Below are 19,134 nucleotides of genomic sequence, written 5' to 3' on the forward strand. Positions count from 1 at the left end.
AATTCTGAGTTCTGAAAAAGTGGTTTTATGATACAGCAGAAAGAGCAGAACCAACATGGTATTATCAGTTGAACCTGCTGTGAGTAAAGGCAGAGATTATGTAGGTACTAGTAATTAAACATTGCTGATGTGTGCAGGAACACGTCTTTATAAAGAGTTTTCCTATTCTGTCACTAATATTTTGTGTTCTCTACAGAACTACGGTAAAACAGACAACAGTTTCTCACCTTTCCCTACCTTGGGAAACCTTTCTTGGTGGTGAAGCGGTAGAGCAGCAGGGCGGATTTTTGTAGATGGAAGAGGCAACGGCACCTCTAGCAAAGGTTCTTTAACCAGTTCAGATGTAAGAACCTGTTTTGGTTGGCTTTAACTAGCCAAATTTTCAAACAAACAATGTGGAGGACAACTGTCTTCTTGCACTGTTGGTGGGAAAGAGGAGGTAGATGTGCCTGAAATGCAAAGCAACTAGTGAGCAGTGAGAACAAACAGGTATAGAATGATAGCAATGACAATTTTTCGTAACCAGTATAATGCATTCACCTCCAGAACTGTGAATTGAACCTAAAGATCTGTATTTTCATTGCTCCTCTCCTCTTCAGTACTACCTGAGTCTTCTTCATATCTTCAGATTTTCTTAATGTGTGAGAATTTGGACCTGTGTATCCAGCTTTCCTGCAGAGCACTGTAACCACCAGGCCAGAAGGCATGTGTTTCCAGCTCCTTTTTTTGGAGCATGTCTAGGCAGAAGAGATTACAGAGATGTTTTAGAAATTGAGGAGGAGAAAATATGACTTAGAAGGCTGGTGATTGTGGTACTTACCTGAAATGAGGTATGTTTAGGTCATTATGTATTTCAGAAAGAGCTCTGCTAGACCTAGTTCTGAGTGTACAAGGCAACTGATGTGAACAGCTTACTTAAAATGGAATGCAGAATCTTTGTTCTTGCATGTACAAAACCAGACGCACGACTTTTGCAATCTTGACTTTTTTCTTGATAGTGCTAGTGTATATTTGAACATGGGAGGAATATTGAAATTCCGTTGAGTTTTGGTTTATTGCTTTATAAGAATGTCAACCTAACAATTAGAAACTGTTGCATTTTAAATGTCAGCACCCTTTCTTAGATTATTGTAGCTTGTCTTCCAGATTTTAGGGATTCTTACTCCAATTCATCTACTTCACTATTAAGTGTCAAGAGCTTTAAAATTAACTCTCTTGCTCTTGTCCTAAATAAAGGTTTTTTGCTTGGCTTTCTTTTGTCTCTCTTGCTTTTCTTCATTCGTATATTGTATCCTGTACTCCTTCCTACTGCTTGCTTTTCTCCTTTTTCAACTCCTCCTCCTTTTCTTCATCAATTCCGATTCTTCAGTGTCAACAGAATGAAATGTTATGCTTGGATTACAGTCTTTTATTCCTGTATAACTGACTGCTCCAAGGTATTCCTGCACACACAGCATTCATTTCCTAATGTGTTTTTGCAGATGGTCTTTTAAGTGTGGCTAGGTAATGTATGGAATTGCCAGACTTGCGTTTAGCTCAGCTCTTTAATTGTGCACATTTCAATAGCTTTTCCATGTACAAATGAGTACAAGAGAAATGTAAAGTATTTTAAACTGCTGAAAGAAATTGATTTGTTAATGATCCTAATACAGTCAGTTGGATTGTACCTGTACCTTCTCCTATGGTATTAGAAACTTTAACCTTGACCGTAAGTTCAACTTAAGACAACTAATTTTAGTAGTTATTTTAGTTGTAAAAAATCTCTTGAAGCTTTTCTACATCTGATTTTGTTCCAGTGTTTTATGATGTTTACTGCTTTTTCTTTGTCGTCCAGTTGATGTTCAAAGACAGTGTGGCAGAAATGCTGGTTTGTAGTTTGTGGTTAAGAGTATTTCAAGGAGAGAGGAAATGCTGACTGTATGAGACTATCTGTACTACTAATCCTTGTCTCCTGTGTTGTGTAGGCTACCAAGTGCTGGCTCCCACTGCCTATTATGATCAGACTGGTGCCTTAGTAGTAGGCCCTGGAGCGAGAACTGGCCTTGGCGCACCAGTCAGATTGGTTGCCTCAACTCCTGTTCTAATCAGTTCTGCAGCAGCACAAGCAGGTAAATATTTTGCCCTGCACAGAGGTTTCTTTCACTTCTCTACTGAGCCTTAACAGTAATGTTGATTAGTATTTGATATTACTGTTTTCTATGCATCTGTGAAGTTTTCTAGTTTTGAAGGATATACTGTGCATGCTTGCTTTATTATTCACTCTCCTCCTGTTCTCTGAGAATGCTGTTTCTCAGAGATGGGTTTTCAATATTTAATTGGAATTTACAGTCCTCTTCCCATACATACACAAGCATGTTTCTGCAAATGTTACTTGTCAGATAGGAACATTTTCTCCTTCCTCTCCCCATGCATTATAACATGCATTTCTCATCAGTCCCCTAAATGGTGTCCTCTAGGAAGCATCATTTCATTGCTTCGGCCTGGCAGAAGATGGATTGCTCTAGAGCCTTGCTATGCTTTTCTCATGAAAGTATTTTCTCCTGAAGAGTGTGACAAGGAAAAAGCTGTGTATAGAATGGAAAGCAAAAGAGGAGAATTAGTTATATCAAAAGTCTCTAGTTTCTTCTTCTTTTTTACCAGTTGTAAGATCTAATATTACTGAACCATTTATTGCATGTTAAATTAAAATCCAGAATATTAACCCTGGATTAATTAACTTAATTTGTTCAGAAAATTAGATTTTAAGTTAATCTATCAGCTTCTTTCTTTAGTCAGAACTTGTTACTGACAGTAGCTGAAGATGTCTTTGAATGACTCTTAGCTGCAACTCTGCTACTGCAACTTTGGATATAAGAAGTTCAGTAAACAGTAATGTCTTATATGTTTACACTGAAAACTCCCTCAATTACATTAACAGTCCTGGAGCTTTGATTAGCCTAAAACATGTGCTGTCTTCACCTTTTTTCCTTGAGTAATTAAGATTATGTAATACTATTAAGTCTCTTTGTTCTTTAATATGTGAATTTCTGCTTGTTTTAAGAGGGCTTCAAGAAAATACAATTTAGTTCTGAATAATCCATTTTCAGTCAGAAATGTTTGAGAGAGTAATTATGATTGAAAACATGTGTTTTACAGCTGCAGCTGCTTCAGCTGGAGGAACAGCAAACAATCTCGCGGGAGCCACGAACGGTCTTTTTCGGCCACTTGGTGCCCAGCCACAACAACAGCAACAACAAACAAATAGTAGCCTACAATCCAATTCATTTTATGGCAGTAACTCTTTGACCAATAACTCCCAGAGCAGTTCCCTTTTTTCACATGGTCCTGGCCAACCAGGAAGCACATCTCTTGGCTTTGGAAGTAGCAGCTCTTTAGGAGCAGCTATCGGCTCTGCACTTGGTGGATTTGGCTCATCAGGTAGGTTGTTAATATAGTGAGGACATTCTGTGAGACTTTTGTGTTAAGCAAAAAATTGTATCTGTATCAGGCATCGTATATACACATACATTTCTAAAAAGAATGGAAAAATAGGTTATTGAAGTTTTAAACAAATTTTAGGGGAATAAAAAAGGTTTTTAATATTCACTTGGGTTCTGTGTACAAGATGCATTTTTGAACAATATCCTGTAGTCACAGGTATCTCCAAATTTTCCATACTGATCACTGTACTCTGCCCCAGAAGTTTGTTACTGTTTTTCAGTAAGCTGCTTTTGTTTTCAAGGAAGTCTTCATTCTGTGGTTAAAATAACAGTTGATGATATTGAAGATATGCATTCTTTTGTTGTAATTATCATATCAGAAAAATTCCTAATTTTTTTTCAAACAAATTAAATAGCATATGACTTTCTAAATTTGATCTAATATTGAAGTGCTTGTTTCTGTAACATTTTTAAAGGATTTACAAAACAAAAAGTCTTAATACCCAAGAATAGTGCTTGTTAACTCTAGCATGTTTATTCTTAGATATAGTTAAGCCTAAATAGGTCTGTGCATGTTTGGGGCCTTTAATTATTTCAACAGATGCTCCTAAATATTATTGACTTGTTTATATTTAAAATATTTTTTCATGTTTCTGCTCTAAAGCAGAAATTTCATATTCACATATATATTCATATATTCACATATATAAAAACTATTCACATAGTTTTTAAACGTGCAACATAGGTTTTCTTGTATTTCAGATTCAGTTTTAGTAAGGCAAGAGAAATATTCTTTTTGAAGAATATTTCCATTTACTATTAATCTCTACGTTTACAGCACTGAATTGCATCTTATTACTAATAGTATTTTAATTAAATCAGTGGAGCATGTTTAATCTTGTGTATCTTGCAGATGGGTAGAAATTGGGGGAATTGTATGTACTCTAACAGTATTCTTTTCAAAACTTAGGAAAATTAGCCCTAAGGAAAGTAATTTTTTAAAAAATTTATTACAAGATGGCTTAATATATTTGGGAGAAAAAACAGAAGGAAAAACACACCCTTCAGTGTTCAGACACGGTAGTTATTTGGTAACTAAGTGTGACTAGTGACATCAAATATACTGCATACCAACACAGAGTTTTTCTCAGTGTTGTTTTTCATAAAATAATCGGAAAAATTGTTTACTTTAACAAAACTAATGCTAGGAAGTCCAAAATCAGGATTTTGCACAGATCCTGTCCAATATTTGATTTTAAAGAGAAGACTCAAAACATCCCATGTTTAATTAAAAAAAAAAATTAAAATTGAGGCTACTCAGCAGTGTAGGTTTTCTTAATTTTCCTTAATGCCACAGCAAGTAAATATTATTTACAAAATGTGCTAAGTGTGTCTTATGTAATATAACTTGTCCTGAGCTACTTGTAGGGTGTCAGTGTATCCTTAGCAGCTGTGTTTCACTCTAGGTACAATTTCGTTACACTGGTAGATAGTGATAATAAAGACATATATTTAATACAGTGGAACTATTTAAGGTCTCTAGATAGAATAGATTTAAGTCATAAAAGTTTTTATCCTGCATTATCTGAAGAACCTCCATAGAACACAAATTTTAGTTGCGTATCTGCTTAAGAAAAATCAGCATAGCTTTTTCTGGCACAGGAGATTAAGCCTTTTTCTTGTAGCAAAGGTCAGTTCCAGAGCTTTGTCCAAAGCCCTCAGCACAGAGAGCACATGCTGAAGTCTTGCAGCAGTATCCAGGGTGATTTAATTAGCATGGTGGTTTGCACAGGGAAGCAGGAACCCTTATGCTTTTGCAGTTTGAGAAGTGCTGGTGAAAGGTGCTATCTAAACCTGAACTATTTTTAGTATTATTAGAATAAAAGTATATTGAAAGTGCCCTTCTGCTAAGTATGAATTGTACTTGCCCTAATAGCCACTTAAAAAATTCCTCCTGGTTATTTATTTATTTTTTTAGAGTTCTGACCTCTATGTATATATGAATTGAATTACACAGATAAGCACTTAAACAAATGGTATTCATGCATATCGAGGCAAATTGAAAACAAGTTTAATTTTTTATGTGCCAAGGCTTCAGCTTCTTTGTAACTCCCGTCAGTATGTTGAAAAGGTTGAATTTCAGTTAAAATATAGCCATGAAGACTGATAGATGGCAGGACACATTTTGCCCTTATATTTTCAGTTTTTGCAGGGAACAAAAATAGCTGCAAAAATGCAAAGGTGAGCATGTTCTAGCTTGAATGCCTGAACAAAGTAACAACTGAAAGCAGCGAACATACCATATAAATGACTGTATGTACTTACAGTCTCTGTTCTTTTATAATAAAGTTATTCATACTCCATTTTAAAGGTTTAGGTACATGGTGATAAGTTACTGCAGCTTAACAGGTAGCCAAGAATTAGATCAACTATGGCAGCTTTCCAGATGCCTTCTTTCTGGCTTGTAACAACTGTAAGGGAATTGGATTATCTTAAAGTGGGGGAAAGAGGAGTAAGCTAACACAAATTATCTTCTGGGGTTTGTGAGCTTGGCTTGTGTGTGAAAATGCAGTTCAGCTGGTTCATGGTAACTTGTTAAGCTGCAGTAAGTTAGCTGAGTAAGAAACCCTGAAAGATGGAAAAAACAATCCATCATGTAGCATTGTATTAACATTTATATAGTTCACTGAGCCAGAGCCTGTAGAGCTGGTCTCAAAGCTTGAGATTTCTTTCAACTGTTGCCTTAATTTGCTCTTCTGGTTTCTTATTCTCAATCTCCTTGCCTAGTTAGTCCAGTGTCTTTTCCTTCTGGCTTCTCCTCTTGTATGTCTTCCTTCCCAGTTTCCAGGCAACATTTATCTCCTGCTTCCCTCCCTCTCCTAAGTATGTTTCTGTTTCCACTTGTACTGTGTGATGTTCCCATCATCAGCTTACTTATTCCAGCCTTTTTGCCCCACAGTCACATACACCTTCTACAGCCTAACTTTTCTTCAGATCTGCTTTCTTCTCATCCTCAGTCCCACTGAAAGTGCTTGCCAGTTTCTCTTGCAGTCTCTTTCTTGGCTGCTTTGTCTGACCTTTCTCTCTGCCTCCTGATTTCCTTTCTCTTTCCCCCTTCCCTAGTCTACTGCTTGTGTTTGGCTTTTGTCTCCCCTGCACTGGAAATAGAAAACTTCCTTTCCACATTGCCTCGCGGGCCTTTCCAACACAAGGTGGAATCTTGGACAGCAGTTTCAGAGTCTTTTTTGACATAGCACACTGAAGTTCAGTTGCAGGCATAACCTTAATCAGCCATCTCAGATGTGCTGTGTATGGTCAGGAGCTTAAGTTTTCAGCTGTGAGTCTGTAGCAGATCTGTGCTGAACTTGGATGAACTGTGATTTTGCAAAGATTTTTAGTTCAATCCAAAAGTGAAATGAAGGTCTCCTTTTGCTGGCATATTTAGTCTGAGTACGTGAAAGCATTAACTTCTCAAAGAGGTAGCTAGATTGTTTTGGTAAGGATAAAGCACCTTTCTTTGCCAGTATTTCTGAAATGGCAGTGTTTAGACAGAAGTTCTATTAAAAATTTTGTCCAAGCAAGTTCCTGCCATGAAAAATATTAGCCAAGTTGTTAATGAGAAAACAAATTAGTGTCTTAAAATGGGAAGTTCTAGGTGATCTTTATATTGGGCCATGCTGCCAGCTTTCATAGGAAGGTACTTGAAAAGGATAAAGGTTATGGAAGTACAAATTCTGACCTTTCCTTTTTAAGTTGAAGTAGTCAATAGTAATAATCAATTTTTCAAATTCAGCTTAATAAAGATACTTGTTATTAAAATATCCATAATCTTGGTTTGGTTCATGAGTATAATAATGTTCCAGTGTTTAAAACAGGCATTCTAGTTTAATATTTCACTAGTATGCAGCAGATACCAGAATTTAACATTTCTAAAAACTTGTAATTGTTCTCCTAATTTGTCCTAGACCACTCATTGCCTTGCTGAATGATGCTGTGCAGGATAACCAGTCCTTCACTAATACACTGTTATCCAAAGCCTCTAGTCTAATTTGACTTTCAGAAACACTGATAGCAGTAAACTGACGTTTTTAATTTCTCGTCTAATTTTCCTATCTCTGCTCTGCTTCTCATCTTCTTCTTGGCCTATTTCCTCTTTATAATATCTTTTCAAAACACTTCTCACTTCTTTGAGAGCCATAATTCTCATAGAGAATTTTAAGTAGTCATTTTTTTCCTACAGGTGAGGGATTCACAAGCGAGGAAGTTCAGAAACAGCTGAACAGCAATATAAATTATTTTGTGAACCCTTAAACAACAACTAATTGCCTCTAGACTTTTCCTGAAATGAGTGTCACTGTCTGACTAATAATTTTTGGTGGAAAAAAATTTATCAAATAATTTAGTGGAGATATTTTTAGAATCATATATTCTTTAAAGTGACAGTGTAATCTAATCTTGTAAATTCCATATTTGTCCCAAAGCCTGAAGCCAGGCATTTAAAAGAGTACTGCAATATTACTGTGAGAAGTCTAGTGTGAAATGTTGAAAGACATTGGTGAAATTACTTGCCAGTGGTATGTTTATACCCACTTAGATTTACTTGAAAGCATGTGTGGTTATCACAGTAATTGTCTTTGTCATAACGATTGCTGTAATTATTGTGATCACATCTGTTGTTGCCCAGCTGTAGTTGGGGATAGGTTTTATTCAGTTGACACTGTGTAATTAGGGTCTTTTTATTTCTTCTTCAGTTGGCAGTTCTGCAAGTAGTAGTGCCACAAGGAGAGATTCTCTATCTACTAGCTCTGACTTGTACAAAAGATCTAGTAGCAGCCTAGCACCCATAGGGCAGCCATTTTACAATAGTCTGGGATTTTCCTCCTCTCCAAGTCCAATAGGCATGCCTCTGCCAAGCCAAACGCCAGGACATTCACTTACGCCACCGCCATCACTTTCATCACATGGATCCTCATCCAGTTTGCATTTAGGTAAAAAAAAAACAAAAACAAAAAACCAAAAAAACACTTTTTGTTTGTATGTGTGTATGTATTTCTATGTGTAAAATATATGTTGCATAAGAGATGTCACATTACCTTTGCTGTTAAACAGTTTTGTAATGAAGAGGGACTATTCCTGAAAGGTGAAGAGCATGTTCAGATGCTCATTGATTTGACAGTGGAGGGCACTCAGCTTTTGGCAGTATCGGGCCAACAACTGATTTTTCTTCCCTTGCAGAAGCCCAGTAGAGCGCCCAGTAAGAATTATTGGTCCTTTATCTATTACATTTCCACAGTATGACAAGCGAAGGTGCATTATTTTTGTTTCTCCTCCACTGTGTTACCACTTTAAGGACATTTTAGGTGATGTGTTCAACAGTGAAGTGACTTTCATTAATGATAAAGTAGAAAAGTGAGCAGTGCTCACAATGCAAAACGTACCGAAAGGTGATTTTTGAATCAGTCAACCTCATGGCCCAGATACTTTGCCAGGAAGGCAGTAGTTTATCACCAGGCTGGTGGAAGGGAAAAACAAAAAAAAAGGCATTTGTCAAAGAAGTAGCAAAGGCATTGTCAGTGGTGGCTCTCTGTTATCAGATGTATTTTTTAAGGAATGCTGAAAATAATTTCTTAAATTTTTTTGGCTAGTTAGATGACATGGGAGCTCAACCTTTCTTTAAATAAAAAATTAAAATAAAATAAAAAATCTAAAGAACCCCCACCACAGTATACAGTGTATTTAGAAGATAATGCCTCGAACCTGAGGTTACCTAATAAAATTTTTCTTTCCTGACTGCAAATATTTGCAGTCACTTAATTTGGATGCTAAAGTCATGCAGTGAAACTGGATGTAATTCAAGATTGAGTTGCCTGTTGCTCCAGTAACTATTCAGTGCACAGTCCCATGCTTGCAATAGGCAGCCTAATCCCCTATACTTCTCTTAGTGCAAATAAAACAGGAAAAAAAAAATTAAAATGCCTACCAGAATACACCTTAAGTGAGAAATGTGTGAGTGATTTGTATTACAAGGTTAAATAATTAAAATATATTACATTTGCAGTACAGTATCCCCTTCAAGGTTAAGTGCTGAATACCCGAAGTAAAACTGGGCAAGGGGATGTTTCAGCACGTTTTATTTTTTTTACTTACCTTTTTTCCTTTTTCAGGTCTACAAAGTTCACCTTTGGGCTGAGACCAAGCATGGAAAGTTTCAGCCCAAATGGAGGCTTTTGAGAAAGTTCTGAACATCTGACAATGGGGTTATCATGGAAATCTTTTTCTTTCTTTCTTTTCGAAGTACTTTCACCATAGTTTTCATATTGCTGAAAACTATTCTTAAATCAAATTTTGGAAGGCATTATCTAAAATTTAAAACATTCAAAGTTTTGTTTGTTTCATGTTTGATAAATGTTAAAAGTTTTTTTTTTTTCAGTTACAAGAAAATAGACTGTGATCAGTATAGAGGATTGCCTCTATCAGCAGAAATTGTTAAATACTGACTTTGACCCATTTTGAACTGTTTGGCAGTGTGAACTAAGCCTAATAGCTTGTTAAAATCATGTACTAGATCAGTGTGTAACTGCCAGAATATACAGTTGTACTCTGAAAATTGACACAAGCTTGTTGGCTTCCATTGTGTCCTCTTTGTCTTCCAAGTGAAGTGGACCTTGATTACTGATAAACGTTTTGCTACATTACAAAATCAGCCTGAAATTGGGAAAGTGAGATCTTCTGGATATTTGCTTTTACAAAAAATGCAGAAAAATGCAGTGTTTTTTTAGCCTTTCTGCCCTGTGCTTTATTTTTGCACAGTTACATTCAAAGTGCACCATCTCAGAGTTTAAGACCATTTCTGCAGTTGTCAGTCTTGTTATATTTATTCTGGTGTGTTCATCAGCTGCTCTTGGAAGCATGTTTTGTTCTCAGATACAAAAAATAAAAATAAAAAATAAAAGCTTTCTCACCAAATGAGAAGTTATACCTGATATCAACAGGGAGTGTATTTTAAGAAGGGTATGTTTATCATGCAGTCACTTTTCAGAGTAGAACATTGTAAGTTCATGTCTGCATGCAGTTTCCATTGGTATTTTGATAATGCCTGTCAAATGCAGCTCTCCCTCCACCTTCCAAACTTGTCCTGCCTGCTTGTATCAACAGGTTCAGCTAAGTTTAACTCCTGTTTTAAAATGGGCATCAAACTCGGTTGCTCCTGTTTCAGCCACCAGAATCTACAGCACAACACTGGGAAAGGGTGCATGGTTTTATAACCCCTTTGTCAGACACTGCTGCAATTTGTAGCTTAAAAGAACGATTTCCCTTTTACAAGAAATTTGTGATATTTTACTGTTTTTATCTCTTCTCACCACCTTTTTTCCAACATCCTAAAATAGCAATGTGCTAATGACTTTGTGCTAGTGTCAGTTTTCCTGTATTTGAAGGGATTTGTCAGTTGTCTGTAACTGCTTCTTTACTGTAATCAGTTGGAGCAGTAAGGTCATGAATTTGAACTACCCTTTCACTCCCAAGTACAAGGAACTGCAGGAGGAAGTGTTTTTCCATTGTCATAAAAAATCCTTTTAGATTGGTAATCCTTACCCTGTTTGATGGTACATTGCAGCATTTTAAGAGTAGAGTTTTGGTGTAGGGTAGGATTTCTAAAATCTGGGCTTTCGGAGGTAATTATTTTCTGTGTGTTGTGAGCCAAGCTTGTTAGCAGTTCAGATTGATGTTTTACCTTCAGAGATGGTCATTCTGGGTAAGAGTAAAGGAAGGCGCCTTGGCAAGGCAGTATGGGGAGCTTTGCATTGCCTCTGCTGTGTCCCTCCTCTGTAGGGCTTCAGTAAACCAGGTATAATAAACACTTGCAATGATTCCTAAAATATACATAGATATGTATAATTCTATTTTCCATATGAAGATGAAACTTTTATCTGAGGATGAGATGAAGCTCCTTTTTTACAGATGAAAAAATACTCTGTAGAAATTAAGTTCAAAACATTTATATACACGAGTGTTTTACTAGAAAATACTGCTGACACATGTAAATAAGTTACTATGCAGTAGATACATTTTCTGTCTTTATTAAAAGTAATCAAAAAGATGCTTTGATAAATACAGACTAATGCTGTCAAAATAAATATGCCTAGATCTAGTTTTTAATGTTTTTTCATGTTCTCTGTAGCACATAATAATATGCTACCTATGTTAAGGAGTCAGTAATTTAACATGCTTTGTGTCCTTGAAACTTAGGCTTTGTTTTAGATTATCTATATCCCCTTTATATCTCTATGCCTTTTCCTCCCTGTGGATTAGTCACAGAGATTTAGGTTCAATTAAATTGTAGAACAACTTCATACTACTGAGTGCTTTGGAGATCTTTGTTTTATGAGATCAGAAGTGATAGCTAATTGATATTTGAAGAATGAAATGCACACTTCTTTCCCCAAGAGTTTGGAACTATGTGGCTATACTAATGTCTAATAAGTGTTTTAATTTTTCAGTGCCTTATTCAGTAGGGTATGTTCCCCAAATAACTTACAAGACCTAGGCTGTTACTTTCCTAGTTTGGAGTAGAAAATAGGCCATTGTACTCACAATTATGTCTGCATGTAATAAGTACCTAAGACAATATGCTTATATTTTGGGAGTTTTACTATTTTTCAAATCTCAGGGTTGCCACTGAGCCGTAACATTTCTGTAATTAAAGATTAAATGAGAATAAAAGCTAATTACTTATTAAATGACTCTTTTTTATAATAGTGTCCAGTGTTTTACAAGGTTCTGCTTTCTGTGTGCTTCTGAGATCACAGGCACAATGGATGTGCTTTCTTAATACAGCCTTCCTGTGTTACTGTCCTGCTTAACGTGACTGTCTGAAATAGTTTCACAGGCTAGACAGGAGCCTCCCAGTTGCAGCATAGTTGTCTTACAAGTCTTAAAAAGTGATGGTTCCCAAATTAGACTGAAAAAAGGCTTGATAATTCTAAGCAGGAAATGTATATTACACATATATAGCATTTTTGTTAAAAGCTACCATGTTTCTTAATTTCTATTTTAGTTTCTGGATAAATTGTTGCATTTAATTTCTAGAGATGAAGGCTCAGTTAAAAAAAACCAAGCTGAAACAATTCCTGATTCACATGTGCAATTCTGTGACTGTGTATGTTGACTGTGAGCATATGATCAAAACTGCCCTGTTAGTTTCTGGCACAGAATTGAGCATGCGATCAGTGGAGCAATAGAGATGCTGCAACAGGAGAGTAGCCTATAACTTCCTTTCAGATGGGCTCTGGTGCCCTCTCGTGATATTAAATAGTGTTACTGCACAGCTGATACAGGGAAGCCAGGATTGCACTCATATGTTTACATAGTCCAGATGAGAAATGCCATCATTTCAGCTGCATAACTTTTTTTGTTCTTTAGAAGGCCATTCCTAGAGGAGAAATTACAGCAGAGCATCACTCTGCATACTGCTTCACCTGCAGAATGTTGGGGGTTTTTTATTCTTTTGTTTGTTAGTACCATGTTGCTGCCAGTTCTTTTCTGAAAATAGTGTTTGTCAATGGAAACTAAAACTGATAGTTACAAAAACTTGATTTTCCTGTCTGTAAAGAATTAAGAGGCCTTTAATTTAAAAGAAAACCTAGTGGTTTTTAAAAGATATTGTGGGGCATAAAGTATTTATTGATGCTTGTCACCGAATTTTGAAGACTAATTATAAAATAAATATTAATTATTTCTATTTTAGGGCATAATACCATACAGTGCAATCAATGTGATGCTTGATGTGTCTTGCAGAGCACTAACATCTCAGGTTCTGGTACTGGAATTTGACCTTTTGAGAAAGATAACTTTACCATTAATACATTGCCAGTCCACTGTAACAGTGTTGTTGCCTGGCCTTATAAATACTTGGAACCAAGAGAAGGCTTGGCTGGGGCACAGTCACCTTTTTTCTTTTTCTTTTTTTCTTTTTTTTTCTTCTTTTTTGCCTTTTTTTTTTAATTAAGTTTGTAATAGAGCACCATTCAAACAGCACATACTGCAATTTGTTTTAAATTCAAATGTAGGTATTTATTCTGTTGATTTTGAAAGGGCTTTAATTACAATGTCACTTTCTAGACAGGGAAACAAAATGCTTTCCTTTTCCAATTCATAGTCAATACTTTTAGGGAATGTTTGGTTTTTTCTTTGCTTAGTTTGGTTTTAGTAGTAGAATTGAGGTTTTTGTGTGGGAATTGTCTTCGAATATTTCTGCTTGTAGTATAGTAAGGGTATCCCTCTAAAAAAATACAGCAGTTGGGAAAGATGCTTTGGATGCTTTTTATGATAATTGCTGCCTGTTGTAAAGTGGAGGGGAGAGGCCTGCTGGAGGAGTTCAGAGTGACACAAACTGATCAGAGTGCCGGGTGTGAGGAGAAATGCATAGGACTGGGGGGTGACAAGAGCTGTAGGTGGAATCACTAGTGAAAAGGAGTAGACCCTTGACATAGGAAGGCAATTCAGTTCTTAAAAAGTAGGAAGGATGAAGTGTTAGTGAGAGTGATGAGTGTTTGTGCAGCGAAGAAAGGACTTCATGTTTCTCAAAGGAGCTTCAATTTTATATATCTGTGGTTGTTTGAGAATTAAGTAGAGTATTTTTGTTACCTGGTTTGAAATTTGACGTATTTAGTGCTTAGAAGAGGTACCAGATTGAAAGCTCGGGATGCTGAAGTCATCAAATAACCTGCAGGACAGGTACAGCATGACAAGAGGCACCACACGTGCCTCCCCAAAAATGCCCTTAACACGCTGTAAGTTGGAAAGGTATCTCAGTAGGGACTGAAGGGTAGTTCAGATTTCATGGTCTATTTTGACACAATTGGCTAACTTCAAGACTACTAACAAGGGTATAAGCCAGTATGACTCATGAAGTGGAAATCTGCCCACTAAGCTTAAGGCCCACTCAATTCTAAAGTTTCTGTAAGGCTGAGTGGGTGCTCACTTTACCTGCCTTGATATATTCTTCTAATGACATTTCTTTTCCTGGTGCCCTCACATAAAATAAAAATGAGGAGGAGAATGGTTTTATTTATTGCAAGATAAAGCTATCTAACTCCTGCAACCATAATGAGGTAAATGTAAATAGCAAGACAACATTGTTGTTTTCTTTGGCTCCAGGGTGTATCCGTAGTTTTAGTGCACTTGCTGTTTTGCTGTTGCTCGTTTTCCTCACGGCCGTTGCTGACAGAGCTGCTTCCTTGTAGGAGGACTGACAAATGGTAGTGGTCGCTATATTTCTGCAGCCCCCGGAGCCGAAGCCAAGTATCGCAGTGCGGCGAGCACCTCCAGCCTCTTTAGCTCCACCAGCCAGCTCTTCCCTCCTTCGCGCCTCCGCTACAGTAGGTCTGACATTATGCCTTCTGGACGCAGCCGATTGCTAGAGGATTTCAGAAACAATCGTTTCCCTAATCTTCAGCTAAGGGACCTTCTTGGACATATTGTTGAATTTTCCCAAGACCAGCATGGTTCTAGGTAATTCTTATAAGACTAGTTAGTAATACTTCACTGCTTTGATATTGCTTTATTAACATCAAACATTTGAATGAGGTGCTTGTCATCTTAATTCAAAGCACGCCATTAATTGGAGCACACACTGACCTTCTCTAGAAAATTTCATTGTAAAAGTAGTACTAATTTAGCTGCCTGTAGAAGTTCTCAGTGTAGAAATAGCCTCATAATTAGACTTTTAAACTCTAGTATTTAGGTATCAAAAAAAGGCGTTGATTAAGAAAACAAAATATGTGACATCTGGAATGTAAAACTTTTTTGTCAGTACATCATCAGGTACTTAGTTACTGTTATTCTTTTCATCTTTAATGCTTTTCAAATGAAAGTTTTTAAGTCAATTTTACAAAAATGTATCCTTTTATATGCAAAGGCACTACTTTCATTTTAATAAATTTTATAAATGCTTTCTTTAGAGTATTGAGGTGTCTCATTGAAACAGTGTTTGAGAGGTTTTCCTGTTGTTGATGCAAAGCGTAATGTACCTTTTTTTGCCCTTAGATTTATACAGCAGAAGCTGGAGCGAGCTACTCCAGCTGAGCGCCAGATGGTATTTAATGAGATCCTGCAAGCAGCCTATCAATTGATGACTGATGTGTTTGGAAACTATGTAATACAGAAGTTCTTTGAGGTAAGCATAGCACTAAGTCTATGGATGGACATGCAAATGAAGTGCTGTAAATCTGATTAAATTTAACTGGTCTTTTTCTTAACACCAAAGCAGAATTCTACATGACTTCCACAGAGCCCAAGTGTGTAACTCTGCATACGTGTTTTCTGTTCTGTATCCAGTGCTTTTTGTCATAATGGACACAGTTTCTCCTTACACTGGTGGTGCATGTATTGGTGAACACTGGTGAATGCACAGGCTGCACATTGAGGCTTCACAAGCCTTTTAGCAGAACTTAGAGAGACTTTCAGGAGATGACAGGGGACTTAAATATTTGAAAGATGCTTTTTATTGGTTACTGGATCATGGTACAGAATGGGTCTGGAAAACACCCTTGCACTCAAACAGCTGTGTGAACTTTATCCAGTGCACTGTATGAGGAAACTCCCATAAAATATATTGAGGCAGCAGAATTTTGAGTAAGGGGTATCTATCATAACATACAGCCAATATTGCTACAACTAGTATTTAAAACAGATTTGTTTTCTGTTAAAAAATATGTGGTAAAAAAAGGCTTTATCAAAAAATTACAAGATTTGGCTTGCAGAGAGAAGAAAAAAGTAATACCTGTGTCCTGGGAAAAGTTATATGTAGAAAGGGTATCTAGTATAGTGTACTTTAAATCAAGGGCCACATCAAAGAGTGGCGGAGAGAAGGTGAAGCTGGAAAATGTCCAGTAAGGAATAAGATACTTGCTGTAAACAAGAATGTCATTTTTAGTGAGTAATCTATGAAACAATGTGCTCACTTTTTAACTTTTTTTTGTTAACCAATCAAAATATCTTCTGAAAAGTGTCACTGACATATGATGATATGGAAGATCTTGATTTTGCTCAAGGGTCATTATTTGCTGTTTTTTCCATAATGTTAAGTTGGATGAATACTCAGTTAATCATTGTCAGTTGAGTGTTTTCATCTTAATTCTGCAGAACAGCTGTCCAGAAAAAAGCGTGCATGGCCTTACCTGTAGAAGGGGACCTTGGTTCAATGTTTAAGTAGGCAGGTGATGTTGGTCGCGCTTTCTTCAGAGCTGACTACAGGTGTGAAGTTTGACAGTTCTCAGCAGTGCTGCAGGAGTATTGCTGTGCCTGCAGCTGATTGTCCCAGTGGTCACTTCAGTGTCCTCTCTTACAAGATGTGAGATACACTGACAGTACAAGTTTTGAGATAGCAGGAAAAGTCTGATTTGGACTCATACCTAATAATGACCTGTGATCCATGTGCCTGGTATAATTTATTTTAAGAAGTGGCTCATTGCACTTAAATATTCCTACAGACAGACAAATGAAAACTACATAGATTTCTTCTGTTGTCTTTCAAGGTCATGCATTTGATAGCAGGTATGTGACTGGATATGGAATATTACAAAATGTTGCATTTAGAAAAGAAAAGCTTCTGCTAATCATACCCACCAAAAAAACGAAGTGAAAAATGATTCAAATATTACAATCACGTACATCTTGAAAATACTTACTCTGACATGTAAATTCCAGCATGCTGCAATATGTCTTCATTTGTTAACAGCATATTTATTTTCTTTTAGTTTGGAAGTCTGGATCAAAAGTTAGCCCTGGCAACACGCATCCGAGGTCATGTTCTGCCATTGGCCCTCCAGATGTATGGCTGTCGTGTTATCCAGAAAGCACTCGAGTCAATCTCACCTGACCAGCAGGTAATTGTAAGTTAGAGCAATGATTTGATTTTATTTTATTTATTTTTATTGTATCTATCTTTTTACTTGATTAAATTGTTTATTATTCCCTTCATCATGAAATATCCTATGGGCTAAAATAGTTGTTTAAATGAAAATACTGAGGTTCACAGTTAACACCAGTGAATATGAAGATTGGAGTCAGGATGAAATTAACTTTTTCCTTGTTTAAGTGGGGGGAAATATCATCGTAAAGACAAGGATAATCTTTGTTTTTCCAGAATGAAATGGTGAAAGAGCTGGATGGCCATGTTCTGAAATGCGTGAAAGATCAAAACGGAAACCATGTTGTACAAAAATGCATTGAGTGTGTTCAGCCCCAGTCACTCCAGTTCATCATTGATGCATTCAAAGGACAGGTAGTGTCAATGGTTCATTTCCTCTTTGCAGGATGCTTAGATTTCACAGAAAAAGATTTGCAGGTCTTTGTCCATCATCTGCATGTACAAGATAGTGTTTGGCACTTTGTTATTTTAAGTAGAATGAAAAAGGGGATGATGACATGGAAAAGCTGTTGGAGAGACAGTTAACATGCTGTAAAAAGATTAATTTGTTGGGAGAGGAGGCTCTAGAAAGACTTGTTTGGATGTATTATAAATACACACAGTGGGTGTCATATAAATACATACAAAGGACCTCGTGTGCCCAGGCTTTGTGTTTCTGTTTTGTAATAACACCATTTCACATTTCCTTCACAACTCTTGACAGGGCCATTTTTCATATAGTAATAAAGTATGTGCTCTCTAGCATATATTTTTTGTTAAAAATGACATTTTCCTCTCCTGTTGCTTGTGTTACACGTGTGTCTTTCAATGTTTCCCAATGAATGTCAGTCCTTAAGGAACTGCAGTGATGAAATACACTAATCTGTTCCCTGCATATGGGCTAGTGTGGAGTGAAGGGGGTGTCATATTTGTTTACTTCAGATTGGGGTTTTTGTTTTGTTTCCAAAAAAAGTTATTACTATAAGATTGATATTGTGCTGCAGGCTAGTGAATATGCTGCAGCTAAATAACATTTTAATCCTCTGAGACAAGCGTGTACTTTTATAGTCTTGAGAAGAATTGTAAAAATCTTAACTAACTTGGCTATATAACTAAATTTTACTTTAATGGATGGCCAAGTGTATTTTCTCATAAAATCTACAATATCTTTCTCATTTTACACAACAGCAATACCAGAATTATAGTTGTACATAGTACTAAATTGCATACCAAGGTTTCTACGGTTGTGTCTTTTTACACCAAAAAGTGTGTATGAGGTACATGAGATGCATTTTTTAAACTGTAAATAGAGCTCCTTGACTAAAGTGTGAGTGTGTTTATTTACTGAACATCCATCCTGAGCGCCAAGTAATTATATATAGAAAATATTAGCTAATATGAAATGGCAAATGAAAAATGATACACTTATGTGGTATTACTTACCATTTTCTCCTGCCTGCATCATTTGAATTGATGCCTAATCATACAAGATTCTGTGTTCAGTCCTGACCAACACTGAAATTCTTGGAATTAATCCCCAAACCACAAACCTAGCTTCTAGAGAAGCAAGCAGAAGGAATAAGCAAGATTTGGCCGTACGTTTTGAGTAGTTATTTGCAAACTTTGTAACTGGGAGCCTGTTGTGTATGCTGGAACATGAAATTGGTGAAAATCAGCCACCATTATCAAATTCCTTTTTATAAGTGTCAAAGTCTTAAAATTTGAAAATTAAGTAAAAAGGAAAGCCTGAAAGTTGAACAGCACTTAACTAAGGGTCGTGCTTCCAGGCTTTCCTTTGCAGCTGTG

General features: G+C 36.5%; 1 protein-coding gene across 8 annotated transcripts in view; it reads left to right on the plus strand.

Annotated features, from left to right (window-relative positions):
• Positions 1–19,134, plus strand: part of PUM2 (pumilio RNA binding family member 2) — a 76,408-nt gene that overhangs the window by 51,134 nt on the left and 6,140 nt on the right. For 4 of the 8 annotated variants that reach the window (XM_042032889.1, XM_042032890.1, XM_042032885.1 and 1 more), the window contains 7 exons: positions 1,965–2,108; positions 3,136–3,417; positions 8,171–8,407; positions 14,663–14,930; positions 15,465–15,594; positions 17,177–17,311; positions 17,566–17,703. In XM_042032889.1, the coding sequence (XP_041888823.1) occupies positions 1,965–2,108; positions 3,136–3,417; positions 8,171–8,407; positions 14,663–14,930; positions 15,465–15,594; positions 17,177–17,311; positions 17,566–17,703 (1,334 nt within the window). The remainder of the gene's footprint in view (positions 1–1,964; positions 2,109–3,135; positions 3,418–8,170; positions 8,408–14,662; positions 14,931–15,464; positions 15,595–17,176; positions 17,312–17,565; positions 17,704–19,134) is intronic. The other 4 variants (XM_042032887.1, XM_042032888.1, XM_042032891.1 and 1 more) reach the window with 3 other exon arrangements.

The sequence above is a fragment of the Corvus kubaryi genome, unplaced genomic scaffold (genome assembly GCF_017639235.1).
Source record: "Corvus kubaryi isolate FWS band 111438036 unplaced genomic scaffold, C.kubaryi_AGA036_p1.0 37354, whole genome shotgun sequence".
NCBI classification, from domain to species: Eukaryota; Metazoa; Chordata; class Aves; order Passeriformes; family Corvidae; genus Corvus; species Corvus kubaryi.